Genomic DNA, 21,507 nt, shown 5'->3' with positions numbered 1-21,507 from the left:
ACACAGGCACACTCATCAGTCAACCAAAATGCTTGAATGTTACTACAGAAACTACTGAATTACATCGACTACCGAGGGGCTGGCATGACAAAAACAAAGACGGGTTTGTATCCAATGTAATGGAAACCAAACAAGGTAGTTTTACATCAGCAAAGCCTCTCAACTGGTAAAATTGCGTGTGGCATTTGTGCAGCCAAGACGGTGCTTGCATTTCTGTTTCATTGTGGTTAGAATCTTAAAATCAAGAACATCATCGAGTTATGTCACCCACATCTTGTCTCCCACAGTTTACTAAATGCAGCATATCGAAATAAAAATAGTATTAATATTGGATGTTAAGTCTTTTTAATGTATCTAAACATTGTTGTCCATGCAGTGTTGTCAGCTTGAATTGGTCCATAATATCATGATGATTAACTGTAACTTTTTATATAGTCTGGGGAAAAAAGCGTTATTTACTAAAGAAGACAGCAACTCTAAACAGCACCTATTTATTATTATAAGCTTTGACGAGCTGCTTAAAATACATTCTTTTACAGCATTTGTCCTCCATTCACAACATTAAAACATGCACAATAAAATATTAGGATATTTTGGGCAGTGAAATGTTTTGTATATAATTTAATTATAGACTATAAAATAAATATATTATTCGATGACATTGAGTTTGTGTATAAAGCTAAACTTGTTGATACAAGTTGAATTTAGTTGGTTATGATGTTTTTATTTTAAATGTTTATTTTATTGTAAACCACCATGTAATTTATGCACATCTTTTTTAGCCTATATCTCTGACACATTTGAAGGACAATTCCGATAAATTTATGACTCAAAATTAATATTCTCGATGTTTGTGCGATTAAAGAAGAGCTCAGTGAAAATTTCTTTGGTTAGTATTTAAAGATTTCAGGATGATTGCAGACTTATGAGGCTGCTCAAGCAAATATCAATTATTATAATTTTTTATCTTCTGTGGCAACAGCTGCGAGATGCACACAGACAAATTAGGTAAATGTTCTGGACTTATTTGGTGCCTTTTTAACCTTAACGGTATTCAAAGCACTTTACACTGTGACTCATTCACCCATTCTCACACACACACACACACACACACACACACACACACACACACACACCAATGATGGCAGAGCTGCTATGCAAGGCACTAGCCTGCCATTGGGAGCAACTTGGTGTTCAGTGTCTTGCCCAAGGACACTTCGGCATGTGGAGTCGTGTGGGCCGAGATTCAAACCACCAACCCTGCAATTAGTGGCCAACCCACTCTACCACCTGAGCCACAGCCACCCCATATTATATAATTAGGGATTTAGGTACACTAGCAGCATACAGAACTGCCCTGCATTGTGCGTTTTCTAGAAAATGATGTCCGTGACGACATGGCCCTATTATTATCTAACTATTATTATCAGTGTTTTTGGATGTAGCATTTGCAGTCAAATCGTGAGATGTAACTTCTCAGCAAGCAGTGTTGGGTAAGTTACTTTTTGAAAAAGTAATCCACTCCTGATTACTTCTCTAAAATTGTCATTTATTTGCTGATTACCTCATTGTGAAAGTAATCAGGTTACTAATTACTTTACTTTGACATTACTTTCTAAATCAATCAAGCCTGCGAAAAAAACAAATGTGACACTAATAGCCATTTTAGTACTTAAAAAGACACTTCTGGTGGCCTACTATTGAAACAGATACTCAAGCCTTCATCGGTGCCTGTTCTGTATGTGCTAGTGGGAAGGCTTTGCATCTTCCTCCGGCTGGTCTCCTTTGGCTGTTGCCTATTCCCAGTCGTCCCTGGTCACAAATCGCCCTAGACTTCGTTACTGAATTGCCCCTCTCACAAGGTAATAGCACAATCCTTATAATTGTTGACTCCAAGGCAGCAAATTTTGTAGTTCTCCTCAAACTGCTGACAGCTCTCGAGACCGATGATCTGCTGGTATTACTTGTCTTCCATCTCCATGGCATCCCCTTTGAAAATGTCTCCGTTTGTGGACCGCAGTTCACCTCCCAGATTTGGAGAGCCTTCTGCCAGGCTCATTGAGTGCCAGTGAAGTATCCTCTGGCTTCCATCCAATGGGCAAGTGGAAGAATCAGCCAGGAGTTATAAGCCGCATTACGATGTGTTACAGCCTGTAATCCCTTGTCCTGGAGTACCCACTTTGCTTGGATTGAGTTTGCTCACAACTCCCTTTTCAGCTCAGCAATGGGCATGTCCCCATTCAAGTGTTCCTTGGGATATCAGCCAGGTCCAAGAGAACAATATTGCAATCCCATCTGTCCAAGCTCAACTCCATCACTGCCGTAAGGTTTGGAGAGATGTTCACTCTGCCCTCCTCTGTTCGACTGATAACAACCATTGCCTTGCTAACCACCATCAGACTCCTGCACCCAATTACCGGCCAGGTCAGAAAGTGTGGTTGTCCGCTGTGCATTCCATGCCCCTGGGCGCTTTTACAGCGCTTCTGTGAAAGAGCTTATACCTTCAAAAAGAGAAGTGTTTTCCCCTCAAAAAGAGAGAGTATTTTCATAAGTAAAAGAGCAATGCACTACAGGCGTTGAACGTCCATTTCAGGATGCGTCTTTTTAAAGATGCCTTTCCACCTCTGTGTAGTTCCTGAATGTGGCTGTTTTCTCTCCGCTTCTGGCAGTCATAAGCGCTGCCTCGCGTGTCTGGGCTGCGAACACACGGAGGCGGCATTAATTTATGGTGTATTTTTAGAACCCCGCCAGCTGGATGATGATTTCGCCGCTGTATTGGAGAGTGTCACAGCAGAGTCTGGTGCTGATGACTCATCTGGGCTGCCACCTTCGTGTCTGCTCGCCCAGTCTGAGGCTGACGCGCAGATGTCTGCTATGCTTTCCTGGGCCCCCACCCACCCTTCACAGCTAGACGATTGGTTCCTCGAGGTCAGGACACTGCTCATAACCACATTCCTTTCTTCCCAGAAGTGCATGACGAGCTGACGAGGTCATGGAGGGCAAATTTTACGACCCGCATCCGACCTCCTCTTTCGTCCACTCTCACTACCCTTGACGGTGGGGTGGCCCATGGGTACACGGAGGTCCCCCAGGTGGATAGGGCGGTTGCGATCCACCTGTGCCCCGAGAATGCCGCCACCTGGCGGGATCATCCAGTACTCTCCTCCAAGGCCTGTAGGATGACGTCGTCACTGACGTCGAAAGCCTAGAGCGCCACTGGACAGGCCGCCTCCGCCCTGCATGCCATGGCACTCCTGCAATTCCACCAAGCCAAGGCACTTAAAGATCTGCACTTGGGTAGTCCTGTCCCCGACATGCTGCAGGATCTGCGCTCTGCCACCGAACTTGCTCTCAGAGCCATGAAGGTCACAGCGTGGGCACTCGCTGTGACATGGTGGAGATGCATTCCGTTGACCAGGCTTGCTTTCTCAATGCCCCATCTCCCAGCTTGGTCTCTTCAGCGACACTGTCGACGACGTCGCCCAGCAGTTTTCGGCTGTAAATAGTCTGACGGAAACGATCTTGCACATCATGCCGCGGTGCCACCCCAGGCGCCGCCCACAGCTCCGCCTCAACCCGGGCCCAGCTCTTGTTATAGTTACTGCCAAAATCTGTGAAGAATCACTCTCAAATTCTTAGGTTTTGATGCCAGAAAATTAAACTTTATTATTAGAAATAACAAGCCGAGTCAATCTGCAGAGCAACTGAAGCATCTCTGTTTTTTTTTCACATAAATACATGTCCTCTAACAAGGTGGGGCTTATACATTCCAAAAGTGTCACCATTATCTATCATCCTATTCTTTAACTTTGGTCTAATTATTTCAAGAAGTGGGCAGGAGACACCTGTGGAAGAGCCTCACCATATATTCTCATATATACTATAGTCATGAGAGCACATATGTGAGGCTATTCCTGTTCCTGCACAGGCCTCTAAAAACACACACACAGAGTAAAAGATCTGCTTGACCATCAGAAATAATTGTAAAATAAAATGACAATGATTATACTTTATTAATGTATACTTAACTTGATAAAAATACACCACACTCTCAGCCCCAGCGTCGAGCGCCTTGCAGGCGGCACACGCAGCCCATCTCCAGGACTTCTTCTAGCACCCGAAAGGCTCCTAAGCACGCTTGAGACGGAAGACTCAGGGAGTCAGACGTTCGCTCCAGAGCTGGTACCAAGACCACTCCGTCCCCCGGTGGAGGGCCGGGAGGAAAATCCTTGTTTTCCTTATTTTCCGTTGCCGCACGCCCTTCAGGCTGCGGTACTCACATATTTAATAAAAGAGCAATTTACTCACTTCCTCATGGCACCCCGGCACCAAAAAAATACAGTCCCGGTACCTAATCGCAGTTACTTCGCCTCCAGACCCGTGACTGCCCATCCCCGGCAAGCCGACACTGATGAGTTCCAAGGACGTCTTCACAGGACCTCCTCCTCAGTCTCTAATCCACCCCCTGCCGGGTGCGTGGAGTAAGGTAAGTGCTTTGAGTCTTTTCTCAGCACCCAAGCCCCAGGATGCGTTATTACCTGACCAAACACCCCCCTGGCTCATTCTAGATCATCCTCTAGAGTTACTATGCACTCATAGGGACCAGGTGCTCAGGCACCTCAGCCGTCTAGGGCTTCAGGTCAACTGGGAAAAGATCAAGCTCTCCCTGGTTCAGAACATCTCTTTTCTCGGCATAGAGTTAGACTCAGTCTCAATGACAGCGCGCCTCACGAACGAGCGCATGCAGTCAGTGCTAAGGTGCCTCGCTCTCTTAGAGCCTGGCACAGCGGTTCCTCTAAAACAATTCCAGAGGCTCCTGGGGCATTTGCTATCCTCGGCCACGGTCGCGCCACTTGGGTTGATGCATATGAAACATCTTCAGTACTGGCTTCAGACTCAAGTCCCGAGATGGCCATGGCGCCACGTCACCAAAAAAACACAGTCCCGGTACCTAATCGCAGTTACTTCGCCTCCAGACCCGTGACTGCCCATCCCCGGCAAGCTGACACTGATGAGTTCCAAGGACGTCTTCACAGGACCTCCTCCTCAGTCTCTAATCCACCCCCTGCCGGGTGCGTGGAGTAAGGTAAGTGCTTTGAGTCTTTTCTCAGCACCCAAGCCCCAGGATGCATTATTACCTGACCAAACACCCCCCTGGCTCATTCTAGATCATCCTCTAGAGTTACTATGCACTCATAGGGACCAGGTGCTCAGGCACCTCAGCCGTCTAGGGCTTCAGGTCAACTGGGAAAAGATCAAGCTCTCCCTGGTTCAGAACATCTCTTTTCTCGGCATAGAGTTAGACTCAGTCTCAATGACAGCGCGCCTCACGAACGAGCGCATGCAGTCAGTGCTAAGGTGCCTCGCTCTCTTAGAGCCCGGCACAGCGGTTCCTCTAAAACAATTCCAGAGGCTCCTGGGGCATTTGCTATCCTCGGCCACGGTCGCGCCACTTGGGTTGATGCATATGAAACATCTTCAGTACTGGCTTCAGACTCAAGTCCCGAGATGGCCATGGCGCCACGTCACCAAAAAAACACAGTCCCGGTACCTAATCGCAGTTACTTCGCCTCCAGACCCGTGACTGCCCATCCCCGGCAAGCTGACACTGATGAGTTCCAAGGACGTCTTCACAGGACCTCCTCCTCAGTCTCTAATCCACCCCCTGCCGGGTGCGTGGAGTAAGGTAAGTGCTTTGAGTCTTTTCTCAGCACCCAAGCCCCAGGATGCGTTATTACCTGACCAAACACCCCCCTGGCTCATTCTAGATCATCCTCTAGAGTTACTATGCACTCATAGGGACCAGGTGCTCAGGCACCTCAGCCGTCTAGGGCTTCAGGTCAACTGTGAAAAGATCAAGCTCTCCTGGGTTCAGAACATCTCTTTTCTTGGCATAGAGTTAGACTCAGTCTCAATGACAGCGCGCCTCACGAACGAGCGCATGCAGTCAGTGCTAAGGTGCCTCGCTCTCTTAGAGCCCGGCACAGCGGTTCCTCTAAAACAATTCCAGAGGCTCCTGGGGCATTTGTTATCCTCGGCTACGGTCGCGCCACTTGGGTTGATGCATATGAAACATCTTCAGTACTGGCTTCAGACTCAAGTCCCGAGATGGCCATGGTGCCACGTCACGTACCGTGTGTTAATCACCCCTTCCTGCCATCAGACTTTCAATCCTTGGACAGACCTCTGTTTTCTGCTGACAGGAGTCCCCCTACAGCAGGTGTCCAGATGTGTCATGGTCACCACAGATGCCTCTCAACAGGGTTGGGGCGCAGTGTGCAATAGGCACGCAGACGCTGGCTCCTGGAGAGGGCACCCGCTGCTTTTGCACATCAACTGCCTAGAGTTGCTGGCTGTATTCCTTTCCCTGTGGAGGTTTCTCCTGCTGATTCAGGGCAAGCGCGTCTTGATCCGTTCAGACATACCGTGACGGTATGAAGGCAGCATGCGCTCTCATCATATGTCACAATGATGAGAGTCATTTCACTGTAAGGAGGCAGCAGCGACACAGGTTGCTGCACTTCACTCATATCATGGGCAACCTCAACACGACAGCGGACATGCTGTCGAGACAGGTCTCGCTCAGCGGAGAGTGGAGGCTCCACCCCCAGGTGGTCCAGCTGATTTCGGACTGGATCGGCATGGCACAGATAGATCTCTTTGCCTCCCAAGACAACTCCCACTGCCCGCTCTGGTACTCCCTAACGGGGGCCCCCCTCAGGACAGATGCACTGGCACACAGCTGGCCCCGGGGGCTGTGTAAGTACGCATTTCCCACCGTGAACCTTCTTGCACTGGTGCTGTGCAAGGTCAGGGAGGATGGGTGTCACCATAGTGGCTCCTTACTGGCCCACTCTGACTTGGATCTCGGATCTCACGCTCCTCGCAACAGCACCTTCCTGGTAAATTCCCCTGAGGAAGGACCTGCTTTCTCAGGGACGGAGCACCCTCTGGCATCCGCGCCCAGACCTCTGGAACCTCCATGTCTAGACCTTGGATGGGACGCGGAAGATCTGAGTGACCTACCACCTGCGGTTGAAGACACGATCAACCAAGCCAAGCTCCCTCTACCAGGCTTATGCCGTAAAGTAGCTCTTGTTCGCAAATTGGTGTTCTTCCTGGTCTGGAGACCCGCAGAAGACCCTCTGACCTGCAAATTCAGCTGAGGAATTTGCGATCAGACCCACTACGAGTTCCTCTGCCCCCGGTCGCTGTGTTTGTAGAGCTCCTCCCTCACTAGGCAGGATCTACTACCACGCCACTTCCACGTGTGGCTTGACAACCCATGTGATGTATTGGCCACATGTTACCTCACCCCAGCCTGGGCAGGATGTGGTCTCTTATAGCGTTAGATAGCCCCAGCCGCTTTATGCTCTATGACGAGAAACATAGAGAGAGAAGGCTGCGGCTGGCGTGGCTTGCTCCCACGATAGTCATGTTGCTTGTTCCCCCCTCAGGGGTGCTGGGAACCTAAGAACTGTATATGACACTTTTTTTGTGGCGTTGGGGAGGGTTACGTGTGGCCGATACAGTTTGCTTCTAGCATGCAGTAGCTTGCTTGTGTAACCCAGGTTACAAGAGTGCACACCAAACCTATGAGAGAAGGAAGAAAAAAAGACAGAAGTTAGATTTATAGAAGTAATTTATTACTTTTATTTTAATGATAAAGAAATTAAATATGAATAACATAACCTGTAAATGTGACAAACTAGAAAAGAAAATAGTTCGATTAATTTGGATTAGCTCCGCCCTCAAGGTTGGGTTTTTTTGTTTTTTTTTGTTTTCTTTCTTTTTCCCCTCTCTTTATGTTGAGCTCCTGTCTGTGATGTCTTTTGGAATCAAACGAGGAGTTTGAACTGAAATTGTTTCTGCCGTCAACGAGGTCAGCTCGACATTGGTGGAAACTGGCGAGCCAACCCTGGTTTTCTGAACTTGGACACTTATTACACGTTCATCAAGGTGGTAGGACCATACGTGTATACGATTTTGTGTTTTGTTTTCACTCAAGGACATCTTTGCATCAGTGAATGAGACGGGATTTTTCCATCTTATTCGTTCACTTTGGATCTGCATTGCAGTTCATAAAGGACACTGAACTAGTAAACTGAACATTGAAATGAGTTTAATTCATTGGAGTTAATTCGGATACTAATTTTTGAATTAGTGTGCCATTGAGTATTGTGTTTGACATTTATTTGTCTTGATTGTTGTTTATTTTTTTTCCATTTGTTTTTGAAATTCTTCTGAGAAGGTTGAACAGAGCCATTGAGTCAAAGATTTATTTGGGTTTTGAGTGAAACCGATTTCAAGGAATTAATTCAAGAAGGGATTTGTAAAATATATTGAAACTGTGTTATTTTATTTTGTTGTTTTCCTTGTTGTTTTGTCTTATTTCCCTAAATCTAAACAAATTATTTCAAAGTAAAAAAAGAAAAGAAATACTTACCTTTTTCATCTACATCTGTCTCATGTGTTCCTTTCCCTTGTCTTGCTGCAATACTGGCTATAGAACGTAGTCTTCTGAATCTGGTCCGAGATATAGAAAGTTCATTTTATGCTAAGACCGCAGTGTGCGCGTGTTACACTTGCACCTGTGTCAGCAGTTCACGTAACACAGTTTTTAAATGGGAAACTGTGGCATTTTTAAATGGGACCCCTTGTGTCACTACAATCGACACAACGTATCAATTGATATCAATTGACAGAAGGGCAATGTCATTGTCACTGTTGTAACCTCCGTTCCCTGATGGAGGGAACGAGACGTTTTGTCCCCCTTGCAATGACACTAGACCTACCACTGTACAATCGACACAACGTTGAGTGAGTGACAGAATGGGGAACTGTGCTCTCCTCTGTCATGTTGAAGGATTAGGACTCCTCCCATCTCGGAAATACTATTATTAATGTATTTCAATAAAGGTAGTGAACAGCTGCTCACAAACTGGGGAAATTATAGATTTGCTTTGTTCTTATATTGCTTAAATCCTCAACTAAATTCTCTTTTTAGGTCTGTAGATATACACATTTTAAAGGATTAAAATTATATTGTGGTCGTTGATTCAGTGACTAACTCATTTCACACAAGACTCTCATTTGTCACCCTTCTGGCATCACCAGAAATGATCACTGAATCATTAAATGCATATGAACGAATTTTGGTGAACGTAGTCAAAACACTCAAGCCACTTGGATCCATTTAAAACCCACAATGCACAAGCACAGAATAAAAAAATATATTGTACACATGCACAATTGTCATTATTGTAATTGATTAAATCATTTATTCAGGACTAGCTTGTGCTCAGTCTTTTATGTCATGTGTGAAACAGAAGCAAGTGCTCCAAAAGATTATTTTGCAGCTAATTTTGCAATACTTGAATCTTTAAAATACTATAAATATTAAAAGTAAATAATATGTATATATTAATGTAATACTTACAGTATATCATACTTATATATTAATATATATTGTAATATATTAATACTGCTCTTTAAGTGTTGGGTCTGTACGAGCAGCTGACAGCTGTCCCGCAGTGTTTGATATTTCAACCTCAGTTCCTATAATACATCTATAATACTCTGTGTACATATTTAAAACCCATTAAAACTGCAATATTTGTTCCCAGTGCCATTAAATCATAAAATTATGAATTCTATGAAATTATGCTTTTATTCTGGAGCCCTGGCTTCAAAAATACTTTATATATATGAATATTTTTCCACCAGATGCTGCCATTTTTCTCATGTTTAGCCTATGGAGCAAATTCATGCTTTTTTCCTGTTTTCTGTATTATAGAGCACTGCAGGCCATCTGAATAAATGATGCAGCTGAAATTGTGTTGATGTGTTGGTGTGGATGTCAGAGTGTGTTTTGTGTGTGTGTGTGTGTGTGTGTGTGTGTGTGTGTGTGTGTGTGAGTGAGTGAGTGAGTGAGTGAGTGAGTGAGTGAGTAAAAAACAACAGGGGTATTATGAAAACAATCTGGCATTTAAAGGGATAAAATCCTGAAAATAAATAAATATTTGGTATTTATGATCAGGAGGACTGATGTTGGTTGTAGTCAGTGAAAGTGGAAAATAATATTAATATATATTATTTTTATGCAGATTTATTTTCCCTCAAAGGTCCTGTATGAGTTATTTGTTAAATCTAACACTGCACAACAAATAATAATGCATCAAAATCAATGTTGTTGTTAATCATTGTCATATCCCAGACTGTGATAATAAAAAAAAGTTAAAGAAAAACAAAACTCCCCTTAGAATTTAATATATGGAATATAATTCAGTTTTCTGTGTTTGTTTTTTCATAAAAAAACAAAACAAGTGACATTATATAAACAATTTGACATTTAAAGGGTTAAAATCCTGAGAACTTATTAATATTTGGTAGTTATGATCAGGACAAATGATTGTTAAAAAAATAACTCATTGAAAGTGGAAAATAATATGAATATATATACCATTATTATGGCAGTTTTTTGGCACAGACATTTTTGTCCTCTAATGACCTCTGAGTATCTTTTTTATATTGATGCACAAGTATTAAATACAATAAGATGACTTTTAATTTGACAGGCATTCTGAAAAAAACTCACGTTTTTCATTTTAAATACAATATTTGAAAACGAGCTAAATAAGAGAATATAGTTCTTGGTAAATACTCAAAGAATTGAATTATTTGATCCTCCTGGCACACTTCTTACCAGCTGGTGGCGATAATACTCCTTTCGTTGAATAGCCATAAAACATCAGAAGAAGACCCTGCGCCAACTGAGCACTACAATAGAGATGAATAGAAATGCTAACAGATAGCTCTCTACGTATCTTTTAGAGCTCCTTGGGTTTGGCTGGTCATTCCACATGCAGATAATATTGATGATTTCATCAAAGTAATCTCTCAGCTGAAGAAAGAGGTGACGTCACTGAAGACAAAGCTGATGGAGAGAGACGACAGGTTACAGGTTAAACATTCATTTCATCTTTTACCTGTTTTGAGCGAGTGGAAGTTGAGGTTATAAGCTTTCGAATGATGTGATATGATGCTGCAGACACCAGTGAAGATTGAAGTGAAGATGGAGGAGATAAAAGAAGAAATCACAGCAGAGGAAAAACAGAGAAATGAAGATTTTATTCCTCCAGGTGTGTTTCTTCCTGTAATATCTTTTTAAAATCATGTCAGAATCTGTTACAATAAAAACAGTTGCAGTTCTACAGTGACTCAGGATTAAGGGGTTCTGCTTAAATTCTTTATTTGTTATTTTTCAAATTATTGTCAATAATGACAATTGTCATCATGCACAAGGGATACGCCGATTCTTCTCTTCCGATTCCGATATTGAAAATCTCAGTATCAGCTGATCCGATACCTGTGTTGTTGTGTTTATTTATTTATTTTTTTTTGTTGTGCATAATCAGTTTAGACTATCTTTACATTATTGTGTGGAACTAATTGGGTGTGCTCATTAATATGTAAAGAAACACAAACCTCTAACTACACATAAGTTCAATATAAATGTATTGCTTATTAAGAAACACTTTATTGTTAACTAGTACTGGATATTGTAGCAGCAAAATTAACTGTAATTCCAGTATAAGTCATCAGTAGAAAAGAAACCAGTGTTTTATTTTTGCCTTTTTTCTCCAAAAATGTTTCAACTTGTATCTGGACTTTAAATGATTCAGATCTCTTTTTTTGTTCAATTTAGTTGTAAGACATCAGTCCACTTTTCATTCACACAGTTATTTTGTGGAACCCATTCAATTTAAATATTGTTATAAATTGTAAACCAATACTAAAGATGAAAATAAGAATTATAAATTGTTATTAATATTATTATTATTGAATTTAATTAATTTTAAATACAACAGGAATATATTTAAATCGCACACTTTTTAAAACCCTCACGCTTTTATTTTGACATTCTAAACTCCCCAGGACGTCCTGTATGTGTCTGTTTGAAGGCAAGTTCACAGTAGTTTAATTCGCTTATTCAAGTTCTAGTCAAATGCACCTCCGGTGCCGTTCTAATTGCATATTATAAGTGAACCGAACTATTGAGCATCTACATCTGAGATACTGTTCTTGAGTAGTGCTCAAATATTGCGCACCGCTGTGAAGGCTAAAAATAGCCGCGAGTCACCAGCCTGTGTGGAGTTTGTGTCAACAGAGCAGCACCATTCACTGTCGGACCGTTACCCGATCCGTCTTAAAGCTTCAGTATCGGAGCCGATACTGTTACAATAAAAACAGTTGCAGACCCCGTCCCCGGACATACGGTTATAAAGGCGAGGAAATGTGTCAAGTTCATTCAGGATTTTTCTGAGGAGTTGGAAATGGTCCGGCCACTACAGTGGCTCGGCTCAGCGATGTGGCCGGAAGGACACAACGTCTCGTTCCCTCCATCAGGGAATGGAGGTTACATCCGTAACCTAGACATTCCCGTCTGTCATTCTCTCAACATTGTGTCGGAGAAGCGACACCAAGGGTCCAATTTAAATCACTCCATACTCTGAGCCGTGTACTGCTGACACAGGAGCGGCAGGTCTTTTTGACGTGCATTGGGGGCCAGCTGTGTCAGACCGCACGTACCCTTCCCCAATGCCCCAAAGTAGTCGTCGGAGTCCTTCTGGTTACCCTGAACAGGGGAACAAGGCGACGCTTGCCAACCTGGGAACTGGCCGAGCCTGGCTGGGCCTCTTTTTCTCTCTATGTTTCTCTCATAGAGCAATAACGGCCGGGGCCCTTACATGTATCGAGGGAAGGGGGTCTTAACCAGTTTCCTATTCTTTCATGTGGAAAAGACCCTGCGGAGACCACACCTGCCCTGAAGGGGAGGTAAGATAGTGAATACATCACATGGCTTTTTTAGGCAGCATGTGGAAGTGGCGCAATGGTAGATCCAGCCTCACTAGGAGGGGGGAGTTGCTACAACATGGCGACCAGAGGGCAGCTGGAACTGGCTAAGGGAGACACGGCTCCACTCGCAAGGGAACCGTACCGCGGAAAATACTCGCAGGGGTAGTCCATGTAGAAGTCCTACCCTGTGGAGCACCTATTCCAATACAGGGTAGATGGAGTACCCGCAGTGGATTGGGTCGGCTAGTTCCTCCGCTGAACTGCGGACCCACAAGGGCTAGGGAGGAATCGTCCTGAGATCCGAGGAGTGGGATCTCCTGGGGGAAAAAGCGCACAATTTTACCTCAACCGAGGGAAAGGGCGCTATATGCAAGTGATTCACCCGGCCAGCCCATCAGCGTGTTACCGAGTTCTAGTGGCTCGGACCTGAGAAAACACGGGATGATACTGACTCAACCCTGAGACTGTAAAATCTCGCAAAGGTATTGGGTGTTGCCCAACCCCCTGCTCTCCATATGTCTGTGAGGGAGGTCCCCTTGGCCAGTGTCCACGAGGACGCAACACTCCTTGTTGAGTGAGCTCGGACCCGCAAGGGGGGGCACGGCCTGGGTGTGATAGGCCAATGAAATGGCGTCCACTACCCAGTGGGAAAGCCTCTGTTTGGAGACAGCGTTCCCTTTCCGCTGTCCACCAAAGCAGACAAAGAGCTGCTCAGAACATCTAAAGCTTTGTGTGCGGTCCAAATTGGTACGCAAAGCATGTACCGGACACAGCAACGAAGGGCTGGGTCTGCTTCCTCCCAGGGCAGAGCTTGCAGGTTCACTACCTGGTCTCTAAAGGGCGTGATCGGAACCTTGGGCACGTAGCCCGGTCGCGGTATTAGGATCACATATGTGTCTGCCGGACCGAACTCCAGGCAAGTGTCTCTGACAGAGAACGCTTGCAGGTCCCCGACCCTCTTGAAGGAGGTGAGCGCGATCAGCAGGGCAGTCTTAAGAGAGAGGGCCCTGAGTCCAACTGATTCTAGGGGCTCGAAGGGAGGTCTCTGGATGCCCGCGAGGACTACCGAGAGGTCCCAGGAGGCCGGGAGGGATTTAACCTCCGGACGCCTCTTAGGAACCTGATAATTAAGTTATCTTAATTGCTTACCCAAGGTCTTGCCGTCTACTGCATCGTGGTGGGCAGCTACATACACCTTTAGGGTGGAAGGGGACAGCCTCCCCTCCAGCCTCTCTTGCAGGAATAAGAGCACTGACCTAACTGCGCACCTCTGCGGGTCTTCGGCCCGGGAAGAACACCAATTTGCGAACAAGCCCCACTTCAGGGCGTAGAGATGCCTGGTAGAAGGGGCTCTGGCTTGGTTGATTGTGTCTATGACGGTAGGTGGTAGACTAGCTAGATCTTCCGCGTCCCGTCCAGGGGCCAGACATGGAGGTTCCAAAGGTCTGGTGCGGATGCCAGAGCGTGCCCTGCCCCTGAGAAAGTAGGTCCTTCCTCAGGGGAATTTGCCAGGGAGGGGCTGTCACGAGGAGTACGAGGTCCAAGAACCAGACCCGGATGGGCCAATAGGGAGCCACTAGTGTGACTTGTTCCACGTCCTCCCTGACTTTGCACAGCACCTGTGCAAGAAGTCTCACTGGGGGAAATGCTACTTGCACAGCCCCGCGGGCCAGCTGTGTGCCAGTGTGTCTGCCCCGAGGGGAGCCTCTGTTCGGGCATACCAGAGCGAGCAGTGGGAGGTCTCTCGGGAGGCAAACCGATCTACCTGGGCCTTGCCGAATCGTTCCCAAATCAGCTGGACTGACTGTGGGTGAAGCCTCCACTCTCCGCTGGGGAAGTGTTGTCGTGACAGCGCATCCGCTATCACATTGAATTTGCCGGGGATGTGAGTGGCACGCAGCGACCTGAGTTAGGCGAGTCGCAACATGTGACGGGAGCATACGCCGCCTTGGCGATTTATGTACGCTACCACAGTGGTGCTGTCTAACCTGACTAGGACATGTTTGTCCCAAACTAACGGGAGGAACTTCAGCAGGGCAAAGAAAATAGTCAGCAACTCTAGGCAATTGATATGTCAGCACAGTGGGGCCCCTCTCCAACGGCCCCAACCCAGTCTGGAGGTGTCGGTCATGACCAGGACGCATCGGGACACCTGCTGCAAGGGTACTCCTGCCTGTAGAAAGCAGAGGTCTGTCCAGGGTTTGAATGTCTGGCGGCAGGCGGGGGTGATCATCACACGGTGCGTGCCATGGCGCCATGCTCGTCTCGGGACTCGAGTCCGAAGCCAGTGCTGAAGCGGTCTCCTATGCATCAAACCCAGCGGCGCATCCACCGCGGAGGATGCTATATGCCCCAGGAGCCTCTGGAAGTGTTTTAAAGGGACCGTTGTGCCTGGCCTGAGCTTGGCGAGGCATTTCAGCACCGACTGCGCATGCTCGTTGCTGAGGCGTGCTGACATTGAGACTGAGTCTAACTCCATACCAAGGAAAGAGATGCTCTGAACCGGGGCGAGCTTGCTCTTTTCTCGGTTGACCTGAAGCCCCAGACGGCTGAGGTGCCTGAGCACCTGGTCTCTGTGAGCGCATAGTAACTCTCGGGAGTGGGCCAGTATGAGCCAGCCGTCAAGGTAATTGAGTATGACGGATGCTGGCTTCTCGGAGCGGGGCAAGAGCTGCCTCTGCGACTTTCGTGAAGACGCAAGGGGACAAAGACATGCAGAAGGGGAGGACTTTGTACTGTTACGCCTGGCCGTCGAACGCTAACCGTAGAATTTTGAATGGGAATTTGAGCAGAGCTCAGTTGAAAACTCGCAAGTCCAAGATCGGTTATAAGCCGCCACCTTTCTTGGGTACAATGAAGTAAAGGCTGTAGAAACCCCTCTTCATTTCGGTTGGAGGGACAGGCTCTATCGCGTCTTTGAGTAAAAGAGTAGCAATTTCCGTGCGCAGGGATTTGGCATGTTCGCCGTGTACTGCGGTAGAGCGGACGCCCGTGAAGGGGGGCGGGGGCCTGGCAAACTGAATTGCATAACCGAGTCGGATGGTCCGGGCCAGCCAGTGAGATGGGTTGGGAAGTGAAAGCCACGCATCCAGACTCCGTGCTAGGGGCACTAAAGGGACGAGTATTTTTGACATACCCGGTGGGGCTTCGCAGCGGGGCGGAGCAGGTAAAACGGCATCGGGAGGCAAGGGTGCGTCCCGAGGCTCTGGTGCTGAGAAAAGACTCAAAGCACTTACCTTGCTCCGCACACCCGGCAGGGGGCGGGTTGGTGACTGAGGAGGAGGTCCTGTAGCGGTGTCCGCTGGACTCGTCAGAACCGGCCGGCCGGGGGAACAGTCGTGGGGCTGAGGGCGGGGGGGTCCGCCTCCAGCGTGCTGGGACTGTTGAACTGTGGCGCCAGAGTGCCGTGAGAATGGCATTTGCGGGCCAGGTGACCCAGAGACAAAGGAAATAGCTCTATTATTGAGAATTTGGGTACCGCAGCCCCGTATAGGGGGGACGGCAAATGAAATTAATTCAACAAAAGATTCTCCTCCTGGCCCTCCTTCGGGGTCGGAGTGGTTTTATCAGCTCCGGAGCTAACATCTCGGGCTCTGGGTCGAGTGTCTCAGGAGCGCCGGGGAGTGTTCCAGGTCCTTGAGGGGGTCCGTGAGACGGGGTGGCGTCTACTTCCTGCGGGGTGTTCAACATTGGGGCTGAGAGCTGGGCCTGGGTTAAGGCGGAGCAGGGTGTTCCTTAACCACAGGAGGACGCCCTTGGCAAGCAGACGGGTGTGGCCCTTGGCGGCAAACTCACGGTGGGGCAAGATGTGAGATATGGCCTCCGTCTGCTTCTTCACCGTGGAGAACTGTTGGGCGAAGTCCTCGATGGTGTCGCCGAAGAGGCCGAACTGGGAGACAGGGGCGTTGAGAAAGCAAGTCTCGTCGGTCTCACGCATCTCGACCAAGTTCAGCCATAGAAGATGTTCCTGGACAATGAGCGTGGCCCTCACCTGCCCGAGTGCCTGCGCTGTGACCTTCATGGCTTTGAGGGCGAGGTCGGTCGCTGAGCGCAGTTCCTGCAGCACATTGGGATCAGGGCTACCCCGTGCAGATCTTTGAGCACTTTGAGCTGTAGGCCTTCGCGGTCCGCGAGGATGTTGTCCTACAGGTCTTGGAGGGGAGCACAGGGTGACCCCGCTAGGTGTTAGGGGTTCCGAGCGCAACAGCCTTATCCACCTGGGGAATCGCTGTGTACCCGTGGGCCGCTCCGCCATCGAGGGTAGCGAGAGCGGATGAGCGAGTGGCTTTGTGACTGGTGGAGAGGGGTGCTCTCCACGATGACATCAGCTCATCATGCACCTCCGGGAAAAACGGGACTGGGGGGGCGAGGCTGTGAGCGGCGCCCAGACCCCAAGAACCAGTCATCCAACCGCGATGGCTGTGGGGAGGATGGAAGGTTCCAATCCAGCCCCACGCTGGCGGCGGCCTGGGAAAGCATGTCGGTCATCTGCGCATCAGCCTCAGTCTGGGCGTGCTGGCCCGAAGGCGGCAGCCCAGGGGGGTTCATCAGCGTCAGATGCCGCGCTCTCCGATGCAGCGGCGAGCTCATCCACTTCGAGCTCCAGAGGATAGGCAGACTGGCTGTGAGGTGAGCCGCTGTTACCTTGAGCACGGACGGGAGTCAAAGAGCATGCTGGGGGGCGGGTTGTCCGAGGGGGCGTACCCGGCGGAGCTGCACCCGCTGCCATCCCTAGATCACTTCCATCGCCAGCTGCACCGTCCTCAATCCCGTGGGATTTTCTGTTGAAAGCGAGACGCAACCGCAACGTTGCCAATGGTCATGCCCTCGCAGACAACGCCTGTGGCCGTCTGAAGCGGAGAGCACTCTACCGCATCCAGGAACTACACTGGGGCGGAAAGGCATCTTTAAAATGCGCGTCCTGAAAAGGACTTTCAACGCCATTGTGTATTGCTCTTTTAGTGAAAATATACTCTTTTGGAGAAAATCACTCTTTTAAATAACTTTTTGAGTTTGGTTTCTGCAATGTCGAAGGGCCCAGGGGCAAACTGCACTGCCGTGCAAGGAAGGAAAAAGCCGCTGTAATGCGCAGTCAATCCAACAGCATGCAGAGCGTCAGAGGAATACAGGAACAGGTGTGACTCGTAGTAAGCAGCATGCACAACCATCGGCTCCGAAGAAAATTTCTGAATGTACTCAACGTATTTCCTCGCCTTTATACCCGTATGTCCGGGGGCGGGGTATGCAAATACTGTCTGCCAACTTCTCATTGGCTTTTTTTCATAGATCCGAGGCATATTCGGCGCTCGAGAGACCCCTAGTGTCTCTTCTCCGACACATTGTCGAGAGAGCGACAGACGGGGAAACAACAATATAGTTTGTTTATCTTTCAACCTGTTTTTGTAATGTAATTCAATACTAGGATAATACCGTATCCAACTTATTTTTTCTGCTGAACTAAGGTGTTGCCATTATCAACCTTCAATGTGGACCAATTAAGGTATAAGGTACTTCCATCTATTTTAGCTATACAAAAATAGTACATTATGCTGCTTTATATTACAGACTGGCAATACATGCCAACATTTTATTATCATTAATTACAATTGTCATAATCTTGTTGGTTTTGAGCGCATACAGTTTTACAGTTTATCGCATTTTGCCATAGTTTTATCACACAATGTTGCACTGGCAGAATGAATGAAATCAGGTGCTGACAGGACAGTCCTCCATGCTGTCTTGACACACCTCCACAAACTTTACACAACCAGCAGAGAGGAGAAAGATGCCAGGAAAATGCTGCTTCTACTTTCTTTGAACCAAAACAGCATTTAGTTTTATCTTGGAAAAATAATAAATGCATTTCAATTATCCTGATGAGAAATGTTAAACTGCGTAGTAACTGCGTCACATGCGTAGAATAAATATATACCTTTGCATATCAAAATCACACAAAAAAGTACTGGATTTATGTTGTGTTCTGACATTAAATTAGGATTAAAAAAAATTCACATTTGTCCCTCTTAAATAGATTTTTGTCAATTTACTGTGTTCATTGTAGATCTGATGGAAGTGAAAGAGGAAAGTCAAGAGCTGAATGAAGAGGAGGAGAAACTTCAGTATCAGAAACATCATGATTTCACAACTGGAGAAGAATCTTGGAGTTGCTCAAAGACTAAGAAGTATTTTTCACCAAAAAAGTCTCCAAGAAGAGCAGTCAAAAATACTTTCACCTGCTCTCTGTGTGGTACGAGATTCACAAGTAAAAGTCAGCTTAATAGACACATGAGAATTCACACAGGAGAGAGACCTTACACGTGCAATGAGTGTGGTAAAAGTTTCACATATAAACAACATCTTAATCTACACACAAGAGTCCATACAGGAGAAAAGCCTTTCTCATGCCTTCAGTGTGGAAGGAGTTTCACACAAAAACATCATCTTCATTTACACATGAGAATCCACACAGGAGAGAGACCTTACATGTGCCATCAGTGTGGAAAGAGTTTTGCATATGCAGACAATCTAAAGAATCATCTCCTCTGTCACTCTGGAGAAAGACCATTTGAATGTGATAAATGTGGTAAAACATTTAGTGTAGCAGCGTACCTAAAAAAACACCTAAAAGTGCACACAAATGAAAAGCCTTACAAGTGTTCTTTTTGTGGAAAGAGTTTTGTAAACCTGTCCTATTTTAAAGAGCACCAGAAAATACATACCGGTGTGGGGGATCATATGTGCTTTGAATGTGGAAAGACCTTTATTACAGCTAGTGAATTGAAACAGCACCACATGATTCACACTGGAGAGAAGCCTTACAAGTGCTCACACTGTGGAAAGAGTTTCACTCGGTCACAAAACCTGAAAATACATGAGAGAATCCATACTGGAGAGAAACCTTTCAAGTGCTCACACTGTGGAAAGAGATTTACTCAGTCAGAAAACCTTAAAACACACGAGAGAATCCATACTGGAGAGAAACCTTACAAGTGCTCACACTGTGGAAAGAGTTTCACTCAGTCACATGACCTGAAAACCCATGAAAGAATCCATACTGGAGAAAAACCGTACAAGTGCTCACACTGTGAAAAGAGTTTCGCTCGGTCACAAAACCTGAAAATACATGAGAGAATCCATACTGGAGAGAAACCTTACCACTGCTCTTCGTGTGGGAGGAATTTCAGTGCAGCAAGTCATGTAGTTAATCATATAAAAAGTTGTTGCCCAAAGTAATCACAGAGACAAGTCCATCTTAAGGTACAATACTTGAAGTAAGTAGTTGAAAAGTAAAATAATACCAAGATGGAATTTCTTCCAAAAGTGCAGCATCATCTAAGAAAAGTAATTTGTTAAAATAACCTGTATTAGTGAAGTTTGGCTGTGCTTAACATTTTATTAATTACCCATTTCCACCTGGTATTAATAATAAAAGAGGTGTAAATCACGAACAAATATACATTTCTGCCACGATCCAATTCTGATTTGATTCAGGGGTCTGTGATTGATGTGAAATGATATTATGTGCCTATTTTACACAATCCATTTTATATTATCTCACAAATGCAATGAAACGGCTGCTCAAAAAGTTTTAAGACTACCATCTGAGCTGGCTGTTTTGATGCAGTGATGCGGCGATGTTTTCTGACATCAAACATGAATGTATAAACTACTTAGTCCACTTGAGACTTTTCTGTCCTTCATTACTCTCACCAATTCCAGCGGAAGGATGAGAAGTTTTAGAACCAACTGTGCTGGATGAACTCAAAATCACATGCTGCCTTGCAATGTAAACAACATGGCAGCATGCATACACGGGAATCACGTTCACAATTGCATCTAATCTATCTAAATCGATCATTATGAACATCTAAAAACTGCATTATATGTTTGATAATATATAATATGTCTTCCATTATATCTGCTGTGATGTGTAAGGTAACAATTTTTACTTGCAGTGCACATTAAATAACTCCTGCTGAAGGATTAATCAGTACAGGAAAAACGTTCAGAGTTTAAAAATATACATCCATGCAACATGTAAACATCAATGACATTACTTTGTGGGTTAGTTGATCAATACAATGATCCAGATCAGTGGATTGTTACATCCCTCATTAAGATGTGTTTTGGTGATCTTTTCACAACTGGTTTGCACCATTCCTCACCTGTCAATCAATCGCTGAGCTAAAAACAAGAGTTTAAGTTTTGCTGGTTTTGTGCGACTTTGGGAAAGAACCGTCCGATTGGAAAATTTGAAAAAGCGAATACAGACACAAGCATGAGACCTTCATGGGTCTTTGTGATATGGCGTAGGGTGGGGCCGGGTCATAATGCTACACACCCGGCCACTAATCAAGCCTCAGAGAGGGATAAAGGCCAACTGGAGTCTGGAGTGGGACAGAAAGCGAGATTTACGGGCAGCTGTCCAACAACTTTGTGTGTGTGTGTTTGTCTTTTTGTTTAATTCTTCATTAAACTATTATTTATATTGTCAAGCTAGTTCTCGCCTCTTTCTTTCAATCAATCCCTTTACACTGGTGCCGAAATCCGGGAAGGAGGAGGGATGCGCCGTAGTAGAATCCTCCCCACTACCATCCACCCCAACGGAGCAGCCGCAGCCATCCGCTGGAGGATGGAGGAGCCTGGGAG

At 46.2% G+C, this 21,507-nt stretch overlaps 1 protein-coding gene across 2 annotated transcripts; it reads left to right on the top strand.

Annotated features, from left to right (window-relative positions):
* Positions 1 to 10,778: 10,778 nt before the first annotated feature.
* Positions 10,779 to 21,299, top strand: LOC127618599 (zinc finger protein 501-like). Of its 2 annotated transcripts, none has more exons than XM_052091164.1 (3): positions 10,779 to 10,956; positions 11,051 to 11,141; positions 18,920 to 21,299. In XM_052091164.1, exons 2-3 carry the CDS (start codon positions 11,075 to 11,077, stop codon positions 20,089 to 20,091), a joined length of 1,239 nt encoding a protein of 412 aa, XP_051947124.1. In that variant the 5' UTR covers positions 10,779 to 10,956; positions 11,051 to 11,074; the 3' UTR covers positions 20,092 to 21,299. The 2 variants fall into 2 exon arrangements, with proteins under 2 accessions (XP_051947124.1, XP_051947123.1); XM_052091163.1 differs by having other exon boundaries at positions 10,779 to 10,963.
* The last annotated feature ends 208 nt before the right edge of the window (positions 21,300 to 21,507 follow it).

The sequence above is a fragment of the Xyrauchen texanus genome, chromosome 25 (genome assembly GCF_025860055.1).
Source record: "Xyrauchen texanus isolate HMW12.3.18 chromosome 25, RBS_HiC_50CHRs, whole genome shotgun sequence".
In the NCBI taxonomy this organism is placed as follows: Eukaryota; Metazoa; Chordata; class Actinopteri; order Cypriniformes; family Catostomidae; genus Xyrauchen; species Xyrauchen texanus.
Note: the sequence above shows the minus strand (reverse complement) of the source record. Positions and strands in the feature narration are given on the sequence as shown.